The sequence below is a fragment of the Aptenodytes forsteri genome, unplaced genomic scaffold (genome assembly GCF_000699145.1).
Source record: "Aptenodytes forsteri isolate BGI_AS27 unplaced genomic scaffold, ASM69914v1 Scaffold679, whole genome shotgun sequence".
Lineage (NCBI taxonomy): Eukaryota > Metazoa > Chordata > Aves > Sphenisciformes > Spheniscidae > Aptenodytes > Aptenodytes forsteri.
The window spans coordinates 1,781,735-1,805,620 of NW_008795924.1; the positions used below are offsets into that span (position 1 = coordinate 1,781,735).

Genomic DNA, 23,886 nt, shown 5'->3' on the forward strand with positions numbered 1-23,886 from the left:
ACCTGGAGTGCTTTATTTTTATAAGCAAATATAATATAGATCTATTTTACCAATGTATTTATACGTGTATAAATATGGTTTGATAAGAAATGGGCTGGAAAACACCTCCAACATCAGTACATAGGGAAGGGATTTCCTTGAGGTGCCGCCGGGAGCTGCTGGCAGGGGGTTGTTTCTGTTTCTCCGAAGGCATGAATTAAATGTGAAGGCGGTGAGAAGGAGCGTGAATCCTGCCCGCTTTGCCGATCTGCCTCTCACGAGTTAAAAATCAGCCATTCTGCTGCCATGCAAATGGTTTGGGCCCCTATAGGAAGGATCCAACAGTGTCTCAATTGTATTTTTTCCCTTGTATATGCTGTATTGTGCCTTGGAAAATTAAAGAAAAAAAATCACCCTATTTTTTATCAACATTTAAAAAATTTAAATTAATTTTTAAATTGATTTTTAAATTCAGCAGGAGCAGAGAATACTTTTATTTGCTTAAAGCAAGGTGATGCAATCCTGCTTCAAGAGCATTTTGTGTCCAGAGTGTGGCAGTGAGGAAAGCATCATCATCTTGTCCCTTAAAGATAGGTGGTACATCCCTGAAATCTTTGAAAATCCTGTTAATGGGAAAGAAAAAAATTTAAAAAAATTAGGGTTTGTTGTGAAATACGGAAAGTAAAACCCAACCACCCCAATGCTGACTTTTATACGAGGATTGGATAAAAATGGTGGGTTTAATAAGTAGCGGAGATGTAGCAAAGCCCCATTTAATGTCTCCAAACCAGTGAAATTTTCAGGTTCCTGATTGTGAAGGTGCCTTTTAATTTCTGCTTCTGCCATAATTTTCAGCTATGAGAAATAAAAGCATCTGAACAGCGCAGAGGGGGAGGCTGTCGGAGAGAGCTTGGGCTGGAAATCTCTGTAATATTAAAAATAATAATAATTTTTGCTATTTTAGTAAATGGCAAAACTTGGGTGGTTTTGCCCCAGACAGCAGTTGCTGGAGGGGTAGCGATGAAAATGCCTGCCCAAACAGCTTTGCTGGGGGTGATTTTATGGGATCTGCAGGATTCTCTCCTATTTCAAAAGGAATTATCTTTAAATAAGTTTCCTCTCTTGAGCACCAATTCAATTATCTTTGCCGCGTATTTTGGCTTTATTTATTTATTTATTTTCCCCCACCCTCTTGTTCTTAAACCCAAAATCCTGGTGATGTTAAGGCTCAGAATAAATGTACAAGCCCTTTTGTCTCCTTATAGGCAGCCCATCTTCCCTTATTGGTTGTCATCGATGAGATGCTTAATTAGGGGAGAGGAAATCCTTGTGCAAACCAGTTGCTTTGCCAGGAAAAGCCACCAGCACCTATTCACGCACGCGTCTATAAATACACGAGGAGCAGAAAAAATACTCATGGATCTCCAGTCCTATTACCTCCAATTTAAAAAATATCTCTAATTAAAAAAAAAAAAAAAGAGAAACCTAAAGAGCAAGAAGAGATTTTCTCCAGCTGCAGCGTGGGGAGGGTTTGCTTTGCTTTGCCAAGAGAATTAAACTTGCTGGAGATTCTCTTGTATATGGTATGATGGGTTACACTGGATTTGAAATTGAATTCGGAGTGCTAGAAGTGGGGCTGCTCTCAGTCCTGGTCCAAGTTTTAAATATATATATATATATTTTTAATATCTTTTGGTATCTTTTATATTTATATAAATTAATAATGTATCATTTAGTATTTAAAGTATTTAAATATATATAAGATACTATATATATAAAAAAGATACTTTATATATTTAAAAAGATACTTTTTAATATATATATTTATATATATACACATATATATGACATTGCCAGGGTGATGCTGGTGGCATCAGGCATGGGGAAACCCCCTCCTGCTGCCCGCTGGGTGCACGGCAGGTTTCCCGTAGGTCTCAGATGCTGTTCCCTATGGAGCTGGCCAGGAGAAACCCCGTCAAGCTGATCCTTTCCTAGACGGACTCTGGCGCTTGTTATAGCTAGGTGCGATGCCGTTGCTTGCTTTATTTTATCTCTTTTCAGGTGTGGGTAAACAGGGAGCTGGTGGCATTTGAGGAGTTTTATTTTTCTTTAGCTGTCTTTTTGCTTGGCTCTTTGCCACCTGCCGGGATGCGGGGATGGGACCGGGGTGGTATCAGCAATGTGGGATGGGGCACGGGCATGGAGGATGCAAGAGGGTGACTGAGGCCACACCGCCCATGCCATAGCACACCAGGATGCTTTTTGGTACCACCGTGAAGCCTACCTGGGTTTGAAGGCATTGGGGAGAGGCTAAAGCCGAAAGCAAAACAATACATGAATATTTATCATTAATTACCTATTATTTTTGTCATTTTATAGTTCCTCCAGTGGTTTGAACTTGCCCTTCTGCCCTGTTGGGCTTTGCATTGATGCCGTGCCTACCGCCACTCGCCACCCATCACCCCCCTCCCCAGGGAGAGGCGGGTGCCGCGGTGGGGGGGATGCTTGGGTGGCTTTTGGGTCGCAGAGGACAGGAGCGCGGCATGGCTGACTGCCCCTGCAGCAGCTCTGCACGTCCCCCTGCCCGCTTGGCACACCAGGGCTCGCAGCATGCCGGGCTGGCAGCCCTGCTCTTGTACCGGGCTTGGTTTTCCCCTTCATCCTGATCCTGAATGGAGATGCAGGGGGGTGGCTCTCCCCTCCCCTCCCCCTGTCTTCCCCTCCCCCCTCTCCCTCCTTCTTGCCCCCCCCCCGCCACTGCCCCTCTGTCCTGCTCCTCGACCCTACTTTTTCTTTCTCCGTGTCTCGTCAGGGCTCCTCGTCCCTATTTGTCTTCATTTCTCCATCTCTCTAGCCTTTTCCCTGTATGTTTCTTTCTCTCTCGGCTCCTCTGTCTTCTCTCTTGTCTGATTTGTTTCTTTCTAGTCCTCTGTCCTTCTCCCCCTCAGCTTAAACTGAATGACCAGGTGTCCCCGTGCTCTGGTATTTCCTTTAGCATTGCCCTAGGGAAGATCTGTGTTTTTACGGCTGGGGATCATTTAGGAGCTGGTCTCCTTATGTAGATGGCAGAGCTAGGTGTAGTTAAAGCAGAGGTTATTCTCAGCTGCTGCTGATGGGACGTTATTTCCCATTCATCCCTATTGTTAATACATCCCCAGCTCAGGGGGATGTATCAATCACGTGCTGTCCTTGCTGTCCCCCCCCTGCTCTGTCCCTCGGCAGGTTGTTTGTCCTGCGGAAGAGGACAGGGCTTTAACATGAACGGATCTTAATTCCTTAAGAGTGTCAAGGCAAAGCCCCCAGGCTGGGAATGGAACTGGAGCAGACGCATCCCGATGCTCTTGGCAACTGGTTGAAACTGGGGCAGCTCTTTAATGCTTATCCAGCCCGGCGCTGACAGAGCCATTGCTCGTTAAGATCTGGACTGGGTTGGGCGAGAGCAAAACTTGTTGACGATGACCCCAATAGACCAAAAAATATATATATAATAATCAAAAGAGGCAAAGCCAACAGCTGCTTTCTTCCCTGCCTGGTTAGGGGAGCGTGCCCGTCTCAGGCTCCAAGTCGCTGGGTCTGAAAAATTCAGGTGGGACTGAGTTTGGACCTCACCTGATGACAAGCGTCATTTTTTGTGGATGTTTTCTTGCCTGGAACAAATATTTCATAAAGCAGGCAGGGCCACTGGGGAGACAGTAGGTTTCCAGCATGTTTCCCCTCTGGTTTTTTTTCCCCAGTTCTCTTGAAAACTGATTTTTATTGAAAGCAGGAGCTGCCAGACACTGTTTTCTCTGCCCTCGGTACTGATCTGAGGTGGAAGGTGATAAAATCCCTTTATGGCTTTATTACAGTAAGATAATACAAAGCTTGGATAGAAAATAATCTTCATTTTTTAGGGCGAAGAGCAGTGAAGCCATCCCTTGCATCCTGTTGTAAGGCTTATATTTAAGCCAGCTGAGTGAAAACGAGTTTCTGGTTCCCAAACGCTTATGGGAGGGGAGGGGGAAGTGTAGCCCCTCTGGAGCAGGAGACCAGGGGGTGGTGGGTGGTCCATGGAGCTACAGCCCGATGGGCAGGGGAAGGATGGGCAGGCGCAGGGAGGGCTCATGGAGGTTGGGCAGGGGATCTGGTGGCTTGTTTTCATTTCACAGCTTTGTCTCATCTTTATTCTTCTTCCTCTGTGTCCCTGGATTTTGGGGGTGGCTGTTATCTGTTATTTCCCTGGGACCTCTGGGAGGGGTAGCCACGAAACTGTGCGAGTGCTGCTGCTTACCTGGGCTGCTGGAAAGGGGAGAGATGTGCCAAAAAAAACCCAATCCACCTGATTCTTGGGAATAAACCACAACTTCTAAGGTATCTTCTGTTTTATTGCGTAATTTCAGCAAGTACAGATATCCGGCACACGGCACGTGAAGCTCTTGTTCATGGACATCAGCTGGTGATGCTGGTGGGGCGCAGGTGGCCGTGGGTTTTCTGTCTCCTTTCCCTGCACGGCTGCGATGTCAACCTTGTGATTTCGGTCTAACCGATGCATGAAATATAGCACAGCTCTGTTGTGGATTATTTCATGAACCCAGCTTACAGCCTCGCTTGATTGGCGAGCCGGCTCCTTCATCCTGCGTGTGATGCTGGCTGGCGCACAGTACCTGAAACCCAACTCTGGGATGGAGGAGATGTTTCCTCCTTGAGCCAGAATAGCTGCTAGTGAGCAGGACCGTTTTTGGTTTAATTTAGAAGGGCAAAAAAGCCAGTGAACCTATATAAATCTGGTTTCTTTAGCACTTGAGGCTGATGCTTGGTTGCCACCGGGCACTTTGTCCTGGGCTGGGCACTGACATGGCTGGTGGGAGCGTGATGCAGAAAGATACAGCTCTCATGGTTATCTGAGGGCAGCTTGCTATGGCAGGGCTGGTGGCACCACGTAATTAAGTATTTTTCCACAAACTCCGTGCCCATAGTTACTGGTTATTATGATTTATTATTTTTTTTTAATTCCTACCAGCCTGCTGCAAAACACGTTGGGTGAAACGTGGCTGCTGCCTTCATCATGAGGTCCTGTGCCGGGGGTTGTGTGCATGCGCCGAAATCAATCCCCTGTCTCCCAGGTTTTGGAAGGAGCAAGGAAAATGAAAATAAAGGAGTTTTCTGCCCCAAAGTTCTCCCGGGAGTGGTGTTGGAGGAGGGTGGCCTTGAGGTTTTCTGCCCTGTCCTGCGAGGACCACGCGTGGTCCATGCCCCGGCCCTGGGAATAACACATCCATCCATCATGGCCCCAGATATATATCCATCAATCTGTCAGTGATGACTGCATGTGGTCCAGCACTGCATCAACCAGGTGGGGAATTACGAGAGTTATAAAAAATACACCCAGTAGGAATAATAACCTTATTTTAAATGCTGAGTGGTGGTAATGAGCTGCTGGGAGATCTGCCAGGTGGTGGGGGGTGAAGCCTTGAGCACCATTTGGGTATCTTTAGAGGCTCTGCATCAGCTCAGATGGACGTTGGAAGTGGGAATATGCTCTAGTGTCCTGTTGAGAAGTGGGATTATGTGGCACCTTGCTGTGTTCCTTCTCTTTGGGTGTTTCAAGAGGCGGGTGAGTTGCACGGAGGGGTGAGGCAGCACCTCAGGGGACCAGGGCTGCCCTGGCATCTCCCTTGGCAGAGGTGTAGGGACACGATGGCCCTGGTGCAATTCAATTCAAGGCAGAGGCTTTTCTAGGGTTGCTGCTGACACTGTCGCAAGGGGACCACGTCTGGCCAGTGTGCTGGTTTTACTTGGATGAGCTGCTTCAAAATGCCCCACATCCCCCAGGCTGCTGGGCTTTGGTGACAGGGTGAGTTGAGCCACATGAACCCAAAAAGGAGAGTAGCTTCTCCGTGGTCCAGCCTGTGGCATCCTGTGGGTACAGATGGTTCCCAGGCTGAGGGAGGAGGATGGTTGTAGCGATGCTTTGGCTTGCAGCTGAGCGGTGGCGCCTTGGGATAAGGCAGGTGAAGGTGCCACCAGTTCTGTTTTGGGGCTGGAAGGTGGTAGAAGTAACTGGGCAGCATGGCCAGGTCTTTCTGCCAGCGGGGAGAAGCCAGTCCTGGGCTTCAGTTGGGCTTTTGGAGCTGAAAAGGGCTTTTCCCTGGAAAGCTTTCAGGTGCCGATGGTTTGAGACTCACTGGCACTTGGGCTGGGGTTTGCTTGGGCAAATTGGCCTCACTGTGTGCCACCGCTCAGCTCGGGAGCAGGATGCATTGCTCAGAGCAGGCAGGATAGGTCCCCTTGGGAGCTGAGCATGCAGCACCTCCTGGGACTGGATGTGGATGCCTTAAAATAGCCCCTCTGGGAGATGTTCATGGGTTTTAAAAATGAAACATGTCCTGTTTTCTGGAGTGGGCCCTGCAGAGTGTTTGTACCAGGAGTGGAGGTGTGGGGTCAGCCACGGGTGGGTGACAAGGACAGGCAAGAGAAGGGTTTGGGCTGTTGGTGAGTAGTGCAGGATTGTCATTGCTGTGGTCCTCCTTGGGCCAGGTCCTCCTCACTGCCTCCTTCCTAGCATGGGGTGGGGTGGGAATGGCTTGAGGATGGGATGGGGTGGGGTAGAATGGGGTTGGCTGGGATAGGTGGGATGGGATGGGGTTGGATGGGATGGGATAGGATGGAGTGAGATGGGATAGGACAGGATAGGGTTGGATGAGATGGGATAGGATGTGATGGGCTCAATCTTGCTCCTTGCCTCACAAGGATCTTACAGCTGCATTCCCAACACTGAAATCCCTCGTGGCGGCTGGGGACAGAAGGAGTCCATGGCTGCTGGAGGAGAGGGATTTGGTAAGCCTGCAGGAGAGCACCATTTTCTCTAGCTCTGGCTTCCACTCTTTTTTGCAGTGACTGGTTTCTTTCGATGGGCAGAGCCATCCCTGTAGAGAGACACACGGCACAGGGGGCAGGTTGCGAACGGGGCAGGGCTCTTGGCCGGTGTGGAGGTGATCGGTCAGCAAGGACGGCCGTACACAGGACCCCTGGAGGAGGATCTGGCAGGGGCTGGCCTGGGGATGCCAGCTGTCAAGCCCTCACAGGGTTTTATTGAGTACACCTCCTCAGTTGGAGGTGAGCGTAGGGTTTGTTGTCCGTTGCTGACTGCACCACTGACCATGCCTGTTTGAGCAGCACCATGAGATGGTGCTCCTTGGTGGTTTCAGCTCCTTTGCTTGACTGTGGCCATTCTCATGGGATGAGCTGTGGATTTTGTCTTGCCCTTGCAGCCCACATCTCAAGAAACATCCTTTCCCTGCCATACCTTTCTCTCTTGGAGCCTGCGTTTTATCTGCTGTGTGTGGGGTGGATGCCCCAGGTTGCTGCACGTATTCTCCAGCATCCTTACAGTCATGTTGCTCATGCTCTGCCCGAATTCATGTTTCACAAGGCATTCACAAGGTTGTCCATCACAAGGTTCTGGTTGTCCTGTGCTATTAAATCTGGAGCAAGCGGAGTGTGCTGCCGTGGTAGAGGCAGAAGGATCGTGTCTGGAGCACACCAACCTCCAGCGCTGCGGTGCACAGCTCTCCCCAGCCCTGGCTGCTTTGGGTCTGCACGGGCCAGCCTTTCCTTTGGTTCTTGCTGTGCCCCACATTTCCTCCCTGCCCCCAGTGTCTGGCCCCAAACTACCTTAGAAGCTCTTTATCTGCCAAAATTGTGGGGTGCAGAGGTTTGGGGTGCACATGTGCAATGAGCAGCGAGTGCGGGGACCAGCCTCGACGCTTGGGCCAAAGTTTGAAAGTCTCGTTTTCCAGCTGTTGAAGACTGCTGGTGGAATCAGGGTGTTGGGTGTTGATGATTTGCAGGCGAGCAGAACTCCTCCTGCCTCCTCCTGCAGGATTTGGCCCAAAGCCCCTGAGTGTTCCTGGCTGTCTGCTGGGGCTGCTGGTGGCTGCTTGCATGTCCCCACGTAGCATTCACGCTGGTGGTACCAGTTCTTCCAAGTGTCCTCCTTGAGCTCGTCCCAAGGAAGGGCAAAGCTTCGCAAAACCAGCTTCCAGCTGCTGACCGGCTCCCAAAACCTGGCTCTGTGTGTGGGGTGGCTTGGTCGGAAAACTCATCCCCGATGTTGGGAGAGGTGGTCCTGCTCTGCTCTGATCAGAGCATTAGAGCTGGACCAGGTGAGAACACAGGACACTGCTTTGGTCGGAGCTGATTGAGTACAAGCAGGATTATGAATGCTGGTCTGGGTGAACAGTGGATGAGTTCATGGCTTGGCTGGATCCTCCATGGACTCGGGTGTCTCAAAACTCCCCACTGCCCGTGCACGTCTTCTTGCAGCTAGGCTGGGGAGGTGTTTGGTGGTCTTCCTTCTTGGGAAGCCTTTGCAATGCTTCCTGTGTATCCATGCCCCAAGGCTGTACCACGGCGAGGTTGGGAGTGCAACAATGTGAGGTTGGGAGTGCAACAACGTGAGGCTGGGTGTGTTGACCATCTCTAAGGGCAGGCTCCTGAGGATATGTATTTAGGTTTCCCCACAGAAGGCAGCCCCACATTGCTGGGGAGGTGGTGGACATCAGTAGGATGCACCTTTGGAGAGCCCCCCTCAACGGATAGCAGGGCTGGCTGTGGTGGGTCTCAGGGTCCTGTCCCCCTGTCCCCCTGCAGCTGGCCAGCCTGGGGCAGTGCTGTCAGGGGTGTGCGTGCGTGTGTCCCGGCCACGCCTGTGTGGCCGTGACTCTGCAGAGGCTCATTTCAGGAGGTTTCCTTGGAAACCCGGCAGCCAGCACGAGGAGGGAGTGTTCCCGAGACAGCTTCGGCCCCAGTGGGAGGTGACCGGGGCAAGGCTGGGAGGAATGGCTTTCCCCGGGGCTGAGCTGCTTCAGCTCGGCATGGGGAAGCAGGATGCTTCAGCAAGCTCTCAACAGCTGCCGACCAATTTCCATAAAGCCTTTGCCCTCCTGCTGCAGTGTGCCTGCAGACCCTAACCTGGCTTTGTCTTTACAGGAGCAGGAAGATCCAGATCCGAAACATCCCCCCCCACCTCCAGTGGGAGGTAAGAAGCGGACAATCCTAAAAGCATTCTAAAATTCATCTCCTTCTCCATCAGTCATGCCGAGCAGCATGAGCTGCTCTGCTGGAGCGTGTGGTCTGCACATGGGCCACCTTTACCTTCCCAGTAACCCCAGGAGGGAGGTGGAACATGAACTGGGCTCTATCTACTGCCTGCTTGTGGGTCCCGGAGCCATGGGGCAGCTTTGAGCAGTGGGGCATCATTGGGATAATGGGATGCAGGTGGGTGAAGGCATTTAAGCAGTTGGGTGACGCTGGCTCTTTGGAGGGTGTCTGTGGGTGAAGCAGGCTCTTCCCCTGCTTGCTCCCTGCCTGTCCAGCAGCCTCTCCTGCCTGCCTCATCTGCCCTGTTTGCTGCTCTCTCCCCCAGGTGCTGGATGGCCTGTTAGCTCAGTATGGGACGGTGGAGAACGTAGAGCAAGGTAAGATGGTCCAGCATGGTCCTCATCTGCAAAAGTCCCAGTGCTGCTCCCCAGCTCTGCCCACACCAGAGAAAACCCAGTGGGGTGAAACCTAGTTTTCCCAGTCTTTGGGACTGGGCTAAAATGTTTTTCCCTGTGGACACAAGCCCTGCTGGCAGAGGGGGGGGGCCGCCCGTCCGGTGGCAGGATGGTGATGGCCATCAGTCCGCCATCCCCAGGGCTTCTCCTGGTTGCTGGCAGATGAAAACCCAATTGTCCCTGCAAGTAAAAACGAGATGAGTGTTGTCTGGGGTCCGCTGGTGGATTGGTGATGTCCGGCCATGCATCCTCCTTGGTGAGGGTGGCAGGATCAGGCCTTGGCACCTTCTGGTCCTTTGCCAGCCCACCCCCATCCTTGTGCTGTGGGAAAATACAGAGGTGCACAAGTGCGCACGCTGGCGCAGTGGCTGGGGCCGTCCCCCACGGGACAGGCATTACCCTCCCACTGTCCTCACCTGTGTCCCCTCTTTGGGGCATACTGGTGGGGCCAGGAGCAGCGGCGATGTCTCTCTCCTCCCCTGCTCTAACACTCCTTCTCTTGCTTTTCTCCCAGTCAACACAGATACAGAAACAGCCGTTGTCAACGTAACGTATGCAACTAAAGAAGAAGCAAAAGTGTAAGTGGGTTTTACTTTGTTTTGTCCATATTTTCACACCACCTGAACTTTTCCTGAGGAATCCCAGGTATTTTCCCCCACCATTTTTCCAGGCTGCTTCTTGTCTTCTTCCTAAGCCTCCTTGGGTTGTTTCTAAGCTCTTACAGTGTAAGCTTCAAGTGCCTTAAGGGCTGTCTGTGTATCTTGAGATACAGCAGGCAGATGGTTTTATCTTGAGCTCTGTCACCTCCCGTGTCTTCTGCCAGCAGTCAGCTCCACCTGCCCCTCTTCGCTCCACTGCTGGGTGGTCTCTTGCCTTCTCCCCTTGCATGGGAGATGGGGTTTCTCGTGGTGCCCCATCATACATGCCCAGGCACCGCTGGACCAGGTTGGGGCCATCAGCCATGTGGTTGTCCCCTCTTCCTCTGTGCCTTCTCCTCTTGTCTCCAAGGGGCTCCCAGATGTGCCATCTTGCAATTCCCTTTGGACACTGTCCTTCCTACAAGGTCCTCTGCAGGGTCGCAGTGGCCTTGTCTTCAGGGAGCAAAGCGCTCTAGAAAGCTGAGGGTCAGGTCAGATAAGCAGTTTGTCAAGGAGTTGTCTTCCCAGGTTGGAAGTCCAGACCTAAACTGGGAATGGACCAGATTAATCACCAGTCCGACCACCCAGCCCAAGCTGCTGAAGAGGTAGAATATGGTGAAGGAGGTGGGAGAGATGGTGAAGAAACACTGCGATGATGGGAGATATAAGTACCCCCCGCCATTTGGGGAAGATTCAAGTTGGAGACCAAAATATTCAGAGACTGTCACCTCCTGCTTCCTGGAGCCCAGAGAAACCGGCTGATTGAATTTTAAAAGGCTTTTGGAAAGTTCTTCTGCCATGGACAAGAGAGAGGGCCTTCAGGTGGATGAATAATTGGTCAGAGGAGGTGAGAGGGAGCCAAGGGGTCCATGGCCCATTTCTGCAGGGGAGAGAGAGTGGCAGAGGGTAAATCACCTGCATGTTGTGCAGAGGAGTCGTAAAGGAATCAAGAAAAACTTTAAAAGGATGGAAGAACCCATTGAGGCTGTGCATCAGTGCTGTAGGGCTGTGTGAAGACATGCTTAAAGATTTATCGTAGCCAGCAGAGGAAAAAAATTACAAATTAGGGGTTATTTCAGAAATGCAAGGACTATTTCAAGCAAAATGCTTTGTAACAGGTTTGTAGAGACTTCAGCCCTGTGCTAGAGACCAGCATTGTTAGCTATGAGTAAGCAGTAAGCGCATCTCATACTTAGCAGCCAGGGTAGTTTTGATATGACCAAGAGCCATGTCCATGCAGACCCCATGCAGGAAAGAGCCATGGATAGTCAGACTGGTTCCCAAGTGCAAGTGTTACCAAGTTCGGAGCAGATCCGTGTCCTGCTATTTAACATCTGAACGTAGGGCACTGCAGTGCAGGAATGTGATTGTGATGGAGAAACTCTCGTAGCAGAGGTTTTTGTTGATGCTGAGTTGATGTGCATCGAAAGCAGGATTTTCCAGTGCAAAGTGGAATATGAGGCTTGTTCTGGTTTTGGGAGAATGCTGCGTGGTGGGAACAGCAAAGGACAGAAAGCTATAGCTGTACAGGATGGTGTCAGAGAGAGATGTCCCAAGGCCATGGGATATGGGCCATGTCCTACTTTGAGTCCCTCTGCTGATAGGCGTTCCAGCAACTTCCCGTCTGTGTTGACCCATCGCGAGGTTGGACTTGCGAGGACAGAGATGAGGAGAATGATCTGCTGGTCCAGGAGGCCAGAGGAGAGTCCTCCTTGTGCCTGTTGGGGTAGCCATGCTGGGCGTGCTCCAGCCTCGGCTGGCCGGAGGAAGGTGCCATGGGCTGCAGATAAAAGCAGCATGAGCTGCTGTGTCTTGGGATGTGTGGCAAGAAAGGAAGATGAAGAGTCTCACCAACACAGCAGTGCTTGATGCTTTGGAGTAAGAGGCTTCAGGGTTAGAGAAGATGCTGTGACCCGTCACATCCAGCCAGGCTGATGCCTGTCTTGGGTGGTGCTCAGCAGCTAGACACAGAAGCAAGTGATGGGAGAAAAGGTCGGTGGTATATGTGGGTTCGTGGGTATATGTGTTTGGTTTAGAGCACCAGGAATGGGTGAAAGGAAGACCTTGGCAGAGAAATTGGACTGTGGGGAACTGCAGTGATTTCAGAAAGGGACAGTGAAACTGCAGAAGTCCTCGTTGGATGTGAATTTCGGGCCTGGCAAGGAGCTGCTTGCAGTGGTGCATTCATACACCTGCCTATAAATAGCCAAAGCAAGATGCGGTAGGAAGAGGGAAGAAGTACGGCTGAAGCCATGACTGCTTGCAGAAGTCATCACAGACTCACTGTGGCTGAGCATCGCATTGCTGAGGAGGGGCTTGGGGGGAACGAAGAGTCCAGGTGCTGCACCCCCAGCCTCACCAGAGCTGGAAAGGGAGTTGGGGTTCCCAATAGAGGGGCACCACGTGCCGCAGCCTTCTCCTTGGAGCGGCAGCTCTTGCTTGGAGCCCCTCTGTCACCTTTTCCATGTCCAAAAAGCCCGTGAGAGCATTTCCACACTGTGTGATAGTTTCTGGCCAGCACTTTCCTTGGGTGAAGTGGCAGATCCCCAGGCTGGCATCCCACCTCTGCTGGGGGGACAAGCTGTGTGCCAGCCCTGGCATCACCCACATGGGAGGGGACATCGTCCCACCACACTATGGGGCTTGCTCTGCAAAGGGAAAGTGGGGGACTCTGGCTTCCCACGGCCACCTTCTCCAGACTGGGGAGGGAGGAAGATGCAGGGTTGGGGTCTACAAGTGCAAGTGCTGGGGGTGCTGGAGGGGTACCCATCGACCACTGTCTACAAGGGCAACTGGTGGAGGTTCTCTCCCCAGAGAGCGCCTCACCGCCCCCTGCCTTTCACTACCTTGCAGAGCAATTGAGAAGCTGAGCGGCCACCAGTTTGAGAACTATTCCTTCAAGATTTCCTACATCCCGGATGAAGAGGTGAGCTCCCCTCCGCCCCCCCAGCGATCCCGCCGCGGGGGCCACTCTTCCAGGGAGCGGGGCTCCTCCCCGGGGGGCTCCTCGCAGCCCAAACAGCTCGATTTCCCACTGCGGATGCTGGTGCCCACGCAGTTTGTTGGTGCGATCATAGGAAAGGAGGGCTTGACCATAAAGAACCTTACTAAGCAAACCCAGTCCAAGTAAGTACCTCGAATGGTTTTGTTTCCTTCCGTAGGGCACTTTAGGTCCCCGGTGTGGGTCCTCCATGCACTCAGGGCTTTTGAGTGCCGGCCAGCGCTGTTTTCTTGGGGTGCAGCCTTCAGGGGATGGTGGCAGAGCCCATGTCCTAAATGGTTCCTGCTGGCCAGGGGGGTCTGGGTGCGGCAAGACGGGGATGCACACCAAAAACGACCAGGAATGGGTTTCTAAAACCTAATCATGAGAATGGCTGGGGATGAGGCTTTAGGGAGAAATGGCAAGTTTGGGGATAAAATGCTGAAGGGTACAGCGGCTGGTGCCCACGTGGTCTTTGCCCTCGGGATTTGCTCATCCTGCAGTGCCCCGTATGGGCTAGAGCTGTTGTAGGGGGAAAGGGGGCACCGTGGGAGCGCTGCCTTGAGAAGGATGTGCTTTTCGTAACTGTTTGAAGCCTTTTTTTGCAATCTAACATTTTTATTTTTGAAGGAAAAAAAAAAAAAAGGGAGGGGACTGTCTTGCCAAACTTTTCCATGTTTCTCTTGTCAATGTTCACATTGATTTCACCTCTGATTTTCTGCATGGTTTTCCTGCATGGTTTGTTCCTGCCGAGATTTGTTTGTGTTTAACCCAAAGCTGCCTTCTCCCATGCTCATCATCCTGAACCTGGTGGTCGCACAGGACATAGGACTCCTGTACCAGAACATCCTCCAGGGCGTCCTAGTTCTCAGAGAAGCTTTTAGAGGCAAATTATTTGGTAATAGCACGTCCACTTGAGCAGGAGGTAGGAAGACGTGCTGCTCTGCAGCTGAGCGAGCTGAACCCCAGCATTGGGTTTGTGGGAAGAGGTACAGAAAGGGGGCAGATGCATAGGGAGAGGAGCTCTTCGAGCCCGGCTAGCCCTAGAGTGTGGCCACCTAGTAGCTGTGAGCTGGTCCTGGTTGGCTGCAAGCCCTTCTTCTCCAGGTGAGTCCCCTGGTGTGATGAGCAGGAGGTGTAGCTGTGTCCTTGCCACCCAAGACTGGAAGGTTGCCCTTTGCAAGCCCTGAGCTTGGCGAGGAAGGTGGGAGGCACCAGCTGCTGGTTTCTCCCAACCATGAGGCCAAATGCTGCTGCCTGGGGCAGTTTCTGCCACTGAGCTGCCCCTCCTTGTGGGTTGGCTCCCCATGCCTGCCCCGAAGACCTGGTGCCATGGAGGAAGGCCGTGCTCCATGCTCTCACCTCTCCTGACCTGCCCGAGGAGGCCATGTGCCATGGCGGGGCACCACCTCTGCTCCAGCCTTGGGCAAGGGGGACCTCATGCACCCGGCCTGGGCAGTCGCAGGAGACTGTTGCCTTCAGTTTGGGGTGTCAGCCCGCAGCTCTGTCCCGGCTCAGGCCACCCTCACCCACCGGTGTGATGATCGGACGAGGGTGCTGGTGACATCCTGTTGCCCGGTCCCCACTCCTACCCAGAGCGACATTGGGTCCTGGATTCCTCTGGTCGCATAGGACTTCGCCACTGTCTCCACACACAGTGATGCCCAGAGATGCTCCTGAGCTCCAGGGGACAAAACTGTCCCCAGGTTGAGCCATCTTCTTCCTTGGCTGAGGAGGAGGCCAGACCAAGAGCCCACCCCAGCAGACGACCTTCCACAGTGATTACAGCCCTTGTAACTTGATGAGGAGAGGACCATTGCTACCAAGCAGCCATGGGGCCAGGATAATGCTATGTACACGCCATACCATCCACCTTGAGAGGGCTGTCCCTCATGGCCACGGCTCTCTGAAGCGTTCCCAGCCCCCCTGTAAGGTGTCTTGGAGGTTTTTCCTGCTGCACCATGGGCAAACCTGCCATGTCCCTGTCCTACCATCCCTGTTGTCAGCTGCCCTGGTCTCCCCTGCCTGCAGCACCCCAGGGTCCCAGGAGGCTGCTGATGGGGTGAGGGGGTTGAGGGTCCCCTTCTCCATCCTCCCGTTGGACTGGAGCTGTGCAGCAGCAGCACTGGGACATGCTGGGAAGTCCAGAGCCCTCCTTCACCCTCCAGCTCTTTGGGATAGGACATGCCTGAACACAGTGGCCCCTTCCTGGCACCCCATCTTCTCTCTGCAAATTGAGCTTGTGCCTGCACATCCAGGTTTGGGATAGGTTGGAGGTCAGCCAGAAACTTGGCCTGTGTCCCTCTCCTGGGCTTGTCCAGGGTACTTGTCGTGTCGGTGCGTCCGTTCAGCCCATCTGTGGCTCTTGGCCCTTCTTTGGTACAAAGGCTCAGCTGCATGCCCCATCTCCACCAGCCTCAACTGCTTATGGGTTCAAGAAACTGCCTGACTTCTGTCTGTGGGGTTTGTTGGGGCAGCCATGGATTCCTCATTGGTTCCCCCTAGCTGGGAGCATCAACCTGGTGTGAGATTGCAGCACCGCTCTGGAGCATGGGCCTGTCATCGCCTCTTGTGGCACATCGTGATGCGTTTGCCTTCTCCCTGGCAGAGGGGGTGGCAGTGGGTGTCCCCATGCCTGCTGGGCGCAGCCTCTGAAGGAACAGATCCTCCAAGTCAACCTGATGGAGCTCCACAGCTGGGAGCACCTTAGAGGGTGTCACACAGCACGCAACTGGGTCACTGTGTGCTGTAGACATAACCAAAGGGCAGGGAGAGCTTGGTGGTGCCAGTCTCTCCAGCACCTCTTTGCACAGTCCAAGCAGGACCAGTCTCCTACCTGAGCAGCTCTGGCTGAAGCTGTAGGAGATCTGGAGAGATGTAGCCTGCAAAGGGGATCAAACTCTGTCTTCATTCCCTCTTCGATGCTCAGATGAAACCACCCTGGAGTCCCTTTTGAAGCTGGTCGGGTAGGCTCTTCCCTTATCTCAGGGAAGGTTCACCCAGCTGCTCCCCCTCTACCTGCAGATGAAGCGTCCTTGTTCCTACGTGCTGGTTCATGAGCTCCTGGAAGAGTTGACCTGTGCAAACCCACCGTGACCTGCAGCATCCAAATGTGGCGCTGGTTAGGGGTGACTGCACCACAACCCTTGGCCTTGCATGCACAGCAGCACCCATCAATGATCCCGGTCAGGATGGGGACCTCTTACGAAAGCAGAGATGTGGCCAGAGGGCACTGTGTTGGAGCTGAGCGCTGGTGGCATTCACTGAGTCGCTGAGCGGCCACTGCTGCACCTTCTCAGAAGATCTGGACCAGCCCAGCCCTGGCTGCAGCAGTGACAGGGACGCCGAGGTGGTGGCTGATGGCAGGATGACTGCACGGCATTATCCTCCGGTGGGAAGAGTGTGCGGACTCACGTGGAGAAGATGGAAAGGTTGCTTACCCCTGTTCTTCAAGATGCGTGGTTGACGTGCGGGAGTCTCCTACCCTGCTTTCCTTTCTCCCTCTCTCTCAGGGCCTTTGCCAGGTACGGTTGAGCGGTGAGGAGCGAGCTGGAGGCACGTGCCTCCTCCCCGCCATGAGCTGAGGGGAGGACCAGAGGAGCTAGAGCATGGTCCCTGCCAGTGCGCAAGGGAGAGCTTTCTGGTCTCCCGTGGAAGGGCGTGAGTACAAGCGCTGTTGTTGACGTGTGCCTCCGTGTCGTGACAAACACTGCCTACGGGTAAGTTGTCTCTCTGTCCCGAAGGACACGCAACAGTCATGGCAGCTGCTGGTCACTGGACAGCCTCAGATGTTGTACAGAGAGAGGTTGAGGTTGGAAGGGACCTCTGCAGACATCAAATCTGGTCTCGTGCTCCAAGTGGGACTGGTGTCAAAGATGATAGACGGGGTTGCTCAGGGCTTTTTCCAGTTGAGGATTTGTTCTGCCCTCTGTTGATGCATCGTTTGACGTTGATTGACAACCCTCAGCTCCCAGGCAGACTTCAGGTCATAAAGGCAAATGTAGCTCAAATCTGATCTAAACCAACTGAAGCGAAACACTACCTGGACTTGCATGAAACCAGGTGATGGTAGATGTACGTCAGCGAGACCAAGGTTCACCCCAAAGCTTGAGCAGGCATTGAAATGACCTTTTCTGTGAATAGCAAGCTCAGCTCCTGAGCTCTTGAAAGCCTTTGTGTGACACCAGACGCATCTCAGGGGGCTCCTCTCTGCTGGTTGTTTCGCCGTAGGGTTGACATCCATCGGAAGGAGAACGCCGGTGCCGCTGAAAAGCCCATCACCATCCATGCCACACCAGAGGGGTGCTCCGAAGCATGTCGCATGATCCTTGATATCATGCAGAAGGAGGCTGATGAAACTAAATCGTAAGTACGATATTCAGTGCCCCTGGCTCAGCAAAATGGGCAGGTTTGGTGGAAGAGAGGTAAACTCAGCCATCAGTGGAGAAGAAGCCATCTTCTGTCACCCCCCCACCCCCGAGGGAACTGCTGACATTTGGAGTTTCAGGATAGAGTCATGGGTCAGTTAATAACTTACAATTTAGTAACTTCGCCATGGTGTGGTTGACAGCGCCGTAGAGACCAGGTGCGTCCAAAGAGCGTGTAGGAAAACTTGGAGAACAAAACCCCATGAAATACAGATGTCCCATTGGGCTTGGGAAGTCCCTGAGCTCCCGTTCCCCAGAAGCTGAGTAGATACAGTGGTGGTTCTCCTCCTTCCACCACATTGCTACTGGCCCTTACTGGATATCGGTTTCCTGGCCAGATGGAACTTTAGATTTTATTTTTTAATCCATTTTAGAGCAGAAGAGATTCCCTTGAAAATCCTAGCACACAACAGTCTGGTGGGGAGGTTGATTGGCAAGGAGGGCCGCAACCTCAAGAAGATCGAGCAGGACACTGGCACAAAGATCACCATCTCCCCGTAAGTCCTGGTGAACACCGAGCCATCCCCCTCCATCCAACATGGTACGGGCAGCGCTGGAGCCAGAAAACAGAGCAGTTGCATCGTCCCATGCACGTTCCCCATCCTGGTTGTGTGTTCTCCATCCCAGGTGGATGGTGGCACTGGGCAGGAAGAGGGCACGTGGTCCCACACTGTCTTGGGGGGGGGAACCCTCATCTTTGATTTGAGTTTTCCTTCCTTTTTTTTTTTTTTTTTTTTTGACTTGGAAAAAGATGTAACCATGTCTCGGCTTTTGTCTGTGGGCTAGTTTGCAGGATTTAACCATTTATAACCCTGAGCGGACCATCACGGTGAAGGGCAGCATGGAGGCATGCTCCAATGCTGAAGTGGAGATCATGAAGAAGTTGCGAGAGGCCTACGAGAACGACGTGGTGGCTGTCAATGTAAGCTCCCAGCCCTCCTGCCTGAGATGCCCCTGCTTCAGAGCCACTGCTGAGGTGGCCAGAAGAAAACTGGGGGGGTTGTTGATCTGTTACAGCAAGGGTTGGCCCTCACCCGTCATGTCCACACTATATGATGAGAACCCCCAAAACCCCACTCTACCTTTTACATGTTTCTCCATGTCTTTGCTTTCCCAGCAACAGGCCAACCTGATCCCTGGACTGAACCTCAGTGCTTTGGGCATCTTCTCGACAGGACTGTCAATGCTTCCATCCACCCCAGGCACCCGAGGGGCTGCAGCAGCTGCCCCATACCACCCGTTCTCAGTAAGTGCAAGAGGTTTTGGGGTGCAGGAGATGCATTCTTGGGAGCAGAGTGGTCTGTAGACTCTCCTGCTGTAGCTCTTGGGTTTGGGAGGACACCGTAGCTATAGGAGCCATCTCATGGGGAGCCTTGAACAAGAGCTCTGACTCTTGGCCGTTTGGGGAAGATGCTCATCACAGCAGTGAAGTGGAGAAGACAGTGAATGAACATGGCTTGTCACTCCTTGGATTTAGCTCCCTGGGAAGATCAGCTGCATCCCCATGTTGTGTTGAGCTTGGTCTCACGTGTCTCACGTGTTTAAGGACTTGTGTCCCAAGGGTGCTGCTCTCTGAAGGTGGCTGGGGGCAGCCTGTGCCGATGCCAGCATGGAAAAACCATGTAGGTGGTCTTCCATTCTGACCACAAACCCACCACTGGGCTGTGATGGTGTGGACTCAGTTGTGCCCTGGGCGTCTGGTCCCAGTGGCCATGTGAACCTGCCGGCATCGCTGCAGGGCATGCGGAGCATGGTGTGAAAGGGGCGCAGCGTGCAAATGAGCAGCATGCCCTGTACAGCCATCAGCCTTGATCCCTGCCCTAGCACCCAAAGGGTCATGCTTGCTGGGAGTTGAGCTTCACCTGATTTTGTAGGCAAGGGTTTTCCTTTCTCTTGGGGTGCTGTGGCTGCTGAGACCTGGGGCAAAGCAAGCCTGGGAAGGAGTTTCAAAACCACTGAGGTTGCACGCAGGCAAGGACAGTCCAGCATTGGGAAGACACATTGGCCAAAGTGCTGATGGGGAAGGTCCATCCCCAGCCCACTAGCACCTGCAGAGCACCCTTAGGATGGCCAGGCTCTGTGGTCTGTCTCTGTTAGTCTCTCTAAATACATCTGCTGAGATGCTTTGGATGCATGGCAACCGGCATGCGGGTTAATTTACTTGTGCTGTTTTCTTTTCCTGGCGACGCCAGCAGCAGAGCAGTCGGAGGAGAACGGTGAGTGCTGGGCTGGCGGTGCGGAGGGGGCGGATGAGTGTGATGTGTGTGATGGCCCCGGAGGGCACCGAGAGGGTCGGTCTGTCTGTCTGCACACTGCCAGCCCGCAGAAGGGAGGATGCTCTGTCTGTGTCGGCCGCCTGAGCAAGCACAGCCTTGCTGTTAAACCACAACAGGAAAACATCTGCTTGAGCATTTGTTGGTGTGATGGAGAGGAGTCAGGCAGGTCTCCTGAAGGGCAGTGGTTGGTGCTGCTTCACCCCAAAGCTTTGCGTGGCCTTTTTCAAGCCACCCTGATGAGTCCAAGAGGAGCAATTGCCTCTGCCATCATTTTTTATAGTAAAACAAGGAGCAGGCAAAAAAAAGAACTAATAGGAAACCAGCTTGGCTCTGTGGCAGCTCCTTCCCCACAAGTACTTTGTGTTTCATACCTCAGAGTGGTCATTTCTGACCATGTCCTCAGCAGGACTTGGGGCCAGTGGCTGTAGCTTAAACCAGAGCTTTAGAGACCTGGCAAGGATGGACGATAGGGAAGGAGCCTCATGGTGAAAAGGAGGAGCTGGGGACATGCAGTGCCCTCCCCGGTTATGAGGACCGGCTGGGCAGAAGAGGACACACTGGTGTAGGAGACACGGAGCAGCCTGTGGCCAGAAGCAGGGGATGGACATGGGGAGCATGCAGTCGGTGTGAGGAGGAGCACAAAACCTCAGCACAGCGGGTTTAAATAGAGGGCTGGGAGCAAGAGCAGTGTCTGCCATGGGCAGGGGAGCTGGGTCTTCTCCTCCTCCACCTGAGAAATGGTGGTTTGCAGGTAGCATCTGGTTGCACTTGCCAGAATCCAGAGCAGGAGAGAGTTGTGTCTACTGCCAGGAGAAGTGTCTGATGTATTTGAGACACAAAAGAGTTGAAGAGGAGTTGGGTTGGGTTGGGTTGAGTTGGATTGGGGTGCTGGCATGTACCCCTTTTGGCCTTGGAGAGACCCACTGCTTTCTCCCCATCCCCAGCCCAGGTCTTGGTGGAACATCTTCTTCAGCCTTTGTTTTTTCTTCTCTTGGAACTGGAGCAGGGAAATGGTGATGGAAATCGGAGTCAAAGCAGACGTTTTGCTCAGTTCTCACCAAACCCCCACCTTCTCCGCAGGGGACTGGTGGTGGTTACAGCACGGTTTTGGCATTCCAGGGTTGCGGCTGCTCCCAAAGGCTGTAGGGGCCAGTTTTCTGCTACAAACGCTGGCAGGACACAGCCAGAAAAATAGCAGTGGGGAGGGACTGGGGGTAACTGGGAGCCCCCGTTCACCTCCCAGCCCCATTGTGTTGTGCTGCAGGCACAGGATCCAGGCTGCAGCTCACCCCGATATACCCTCGGGTGCACCTGTGCTCTCTGGGGTGGGATTGCAGAGGCTGAAGGGTTGTCCTCGTGTCCCTGCCAGGCTCATGGTGGCGGCACAGTGCTCTGCATCAGGCTAGGGTGGCCAGGAAGGGGCTGGCACGTTGGGGATGTCACTGACCCTCATTTTCTCTCCCACCATAGAGCTCCTCGGCATACCTCTCAGGTCTGTATGGAGCCCCCCCAGCCAGCGCCTTCCCCCATCAGCACCCCGTAAGTGCCCTGGCACCTCCGTCCATGAGATCTTTGCTCGGGCACCTTGGGAGGGCGGGCATGTGGCCAAGGCGGGCAGCTGCTGCCTTGGGATGCTGGCAGGGGAGCAGCCACCCCCTGGTCTGGCTGGTCCTCTGACTGTCTCACTCTTCCATGCCCTCGCAGCTGCCAGAGCAGGAGGTTGTGAACTTGTTCATCCCGACGCAGGCAGTGGGGGCCATCATCGGGAAGAAGGGGCAACACATCAAGCAGCTGGCACGGTTTGCCGGCGCCTCCATCAAGGTGAGCAGGGTACTGTGGGGCTGGTCCCAGGCTTCATGCCTTGGTGCCTTGGTTTCTCCTTCCTACTGCCGAGGGCAGCAAACAGGAGTCCTCGGGGAGTGGTTTTGCTCCCCAAATTAGAAACCCGGTCCTGCAACACCCTGGTTATTGCCCCTGCTTGCCTGGGAGGGGATGCCCTTGCTTGGGGGGACGGCCCACATAGGGAAAGTCTTGCTAAAGCAGGGCCACGCTCACACTCCTTCTCCCCCATCCCTCTGCAGATTGCCCCGGCAGAAGGCCCCGACGCCAGTGAGCGGATGGTCATCATCACGGGGCCACCTGAGGCTCAGTTCAAGGTGCGCTGGTCATGGAGTGGGGGGGATCTTTGCTCACTACCGTGGTTTTGATGCTGCTGGAAATCAGCACATCATCGCCCTCAGGTAGGGAGGGCACAGCAGGCACTGCCAGGACCGCTGTCTGCCGGTTTTACTTCCCTTACGTCTCCTCCCCAGGCCCAGGGGCGAATATTTGGGAAGCTGAAAGAGGAAAACTTCTTCAACCCAAAAGAAGAAGTGAAGCTTGAAGCCCACATCAAGGTGCCTTCCTTCGCCGCCGGCCGTGTGATAGGCAAAGGTGGCAAGACGGTAGGTGGGGGTTGCAGGGATGCCACCCCCTGCCCCGGGGCTGCAGAGCTGGGCATCACCCATCACCCCTGCCCACCCTGGGAGCAAAGCCCAGGTGCTCAGTGATCGCAGCAATGTCTTGATCCCAGCCCCATGTCCTGGTGGTGGCTCTCATTGGGTGGTGACCGTCCCAAGGTGGGTGACAGGGTGTGACCCTCGGCAGCCTGGTGCCGTGTTCTGGCTCGGAGCCGGGGTGACACCAGCAGCAGAGGATTTTGGCTCTTCCACAACAAAACCCACCTGGGGCTCTGTCGTTTGCTCCAGGTGAACGAACTGCAAAACTTAACTAGTGCAGAAGTCATTGTGCCACGAGACCAAACCCCAGATGAGAACGAGGAGGTCATCGTTAAAATCATTGGGCATTTCTTTGCCAGTCAGGTAAGGTTTGGCTGTGGCTTTTCTGATATTCCCAGACAGTTTCATCCACCAAGGAAAGCTGCCGAGTGCAGCGTTGCCTGAGCATCCTGCTGCTCTGTTTTGGATGGTTCCTGTGCACTCAGGACGCACTAAAGGTGTTTCGGCAGCTCTCCCCAGCTGTGCTAGCACCAAAATTAAAGATTGGCTTGATTTAGCTAAAAATATGTCTTAGACACTATTCATAGTGGCGCCCAGGGTGTGGTGCCCAGGGTGTGAATCGGCTCCTCCCTGGCATCAGTGCTGGCGGGGAGCTCCCGCAGGCACCCGCATCCCACCTGGGTGCACGTACCACAACCTTGTCTCCTGACTGCTCAAGCAGGATGGCAGCTCTCAAGGAGTGACAGAGGAAGAACAAGTTAAAACCCTGCGGTGCTCCGCTTGCAGCTGTGCGGGAGCAGAGTGGCTCCTTCTTTAGCACATTCTTAATTATGGCTGTGCTGAACCATGTGCTTGTCCCATAATTAAAAGCTCGGAGGGCAACGAGCAGTGAGATGCTCAGTTGTGGCTGCGGGGGGAACAACCACTCGGGCTGCTTGCAGTGCCCGCCCTGACCCTCAGCTCTTGCTTTTCCCCCCAAGACTGCACAGCGCAAGATCAGGGAAATCGTACAGCAGGTGAAGCAGCAGGAGCAGAAACATGCTCAGGGAGCCGCGGCCTCGCAGCACAGCAAGTGAGGCTCCCGCCGTGCTGGCCAGCACCACCCGATGAATGTAACCCCACTGCCGCCACCACCGCCGGACCTCCCAGCAGGTCAGGGGAGCAAACCAAAGATCCCCCCTGAGCCCCCTCCCCCAGGGCTGGGGTGCTGTGAGGATGCACAGCAGAGGGGTACGGGGAGGGCTCTCTCCATCCCACAGCCTCCCCCTTACTCCATCGCCTCCCGACGCTATCCCTTTAGTTGGACTAACATAGGCAGAGAGAGTTTTTTTTTGTTTTTTTTTTTCTTTTTAATTTCCTAAAAGCCACCCATTTCATCCAGGCACGGCCGGGGGAGCTCACCCGGTGTGGGGGGGTTGCGGCGCACAGCGTGGCGCTCATCAATTTTAGAATTAATATATCGATAACGAAACTAATGCCAATTTTTAAGTTTTGTAAGAATTTTTTTTAATTCTTTTTTTAACTTCAGAGGGGTTGGGGGGGAGTGGGATGT

At 53.5% G+C, this 23,886-nt stretch overlaps 1 protein-coding gene across 1 annotated transcript; it reads left to right on the forward strand.

The window, feature by feature from the left end:
* Positions 1–5,102: 5,102 nt before the first annotated feature.
* IGF2BP2 (insulin like growth factor 2 mRNA binding protein 2) lies at positions 5,103–23,410 on the forward strand. The gene is made up of 16 exons (XM_019473575.1): positions 5,103–5,143; positions 8,953–8,998; positions 9,386–9,437; positions 10,030–10,093; positions 13,007–13,279; positions 17,364–17,498; positions 17,935–18,057; positions 18,347–18,482; positions 18,678–18,806; positions 19,753–19,776; positions 21,307–21,375; positions 21,541–21,657; positions 21,918–21,992; positions 22,149–22,280; positions 22,584–22,697; positions 23,315–23,410. The coding sequence occupies exons 1-16, from the start codon at positions 5,103–5,105 to the stop codon at positions 23,408–23,410; spliced, it is 1,626 nt and encodes a 541-aa protein (XP_019329120.1).
* The last annotated feature ends 476 nt before the right edge of the window (positions 23,411–23,886 follow it).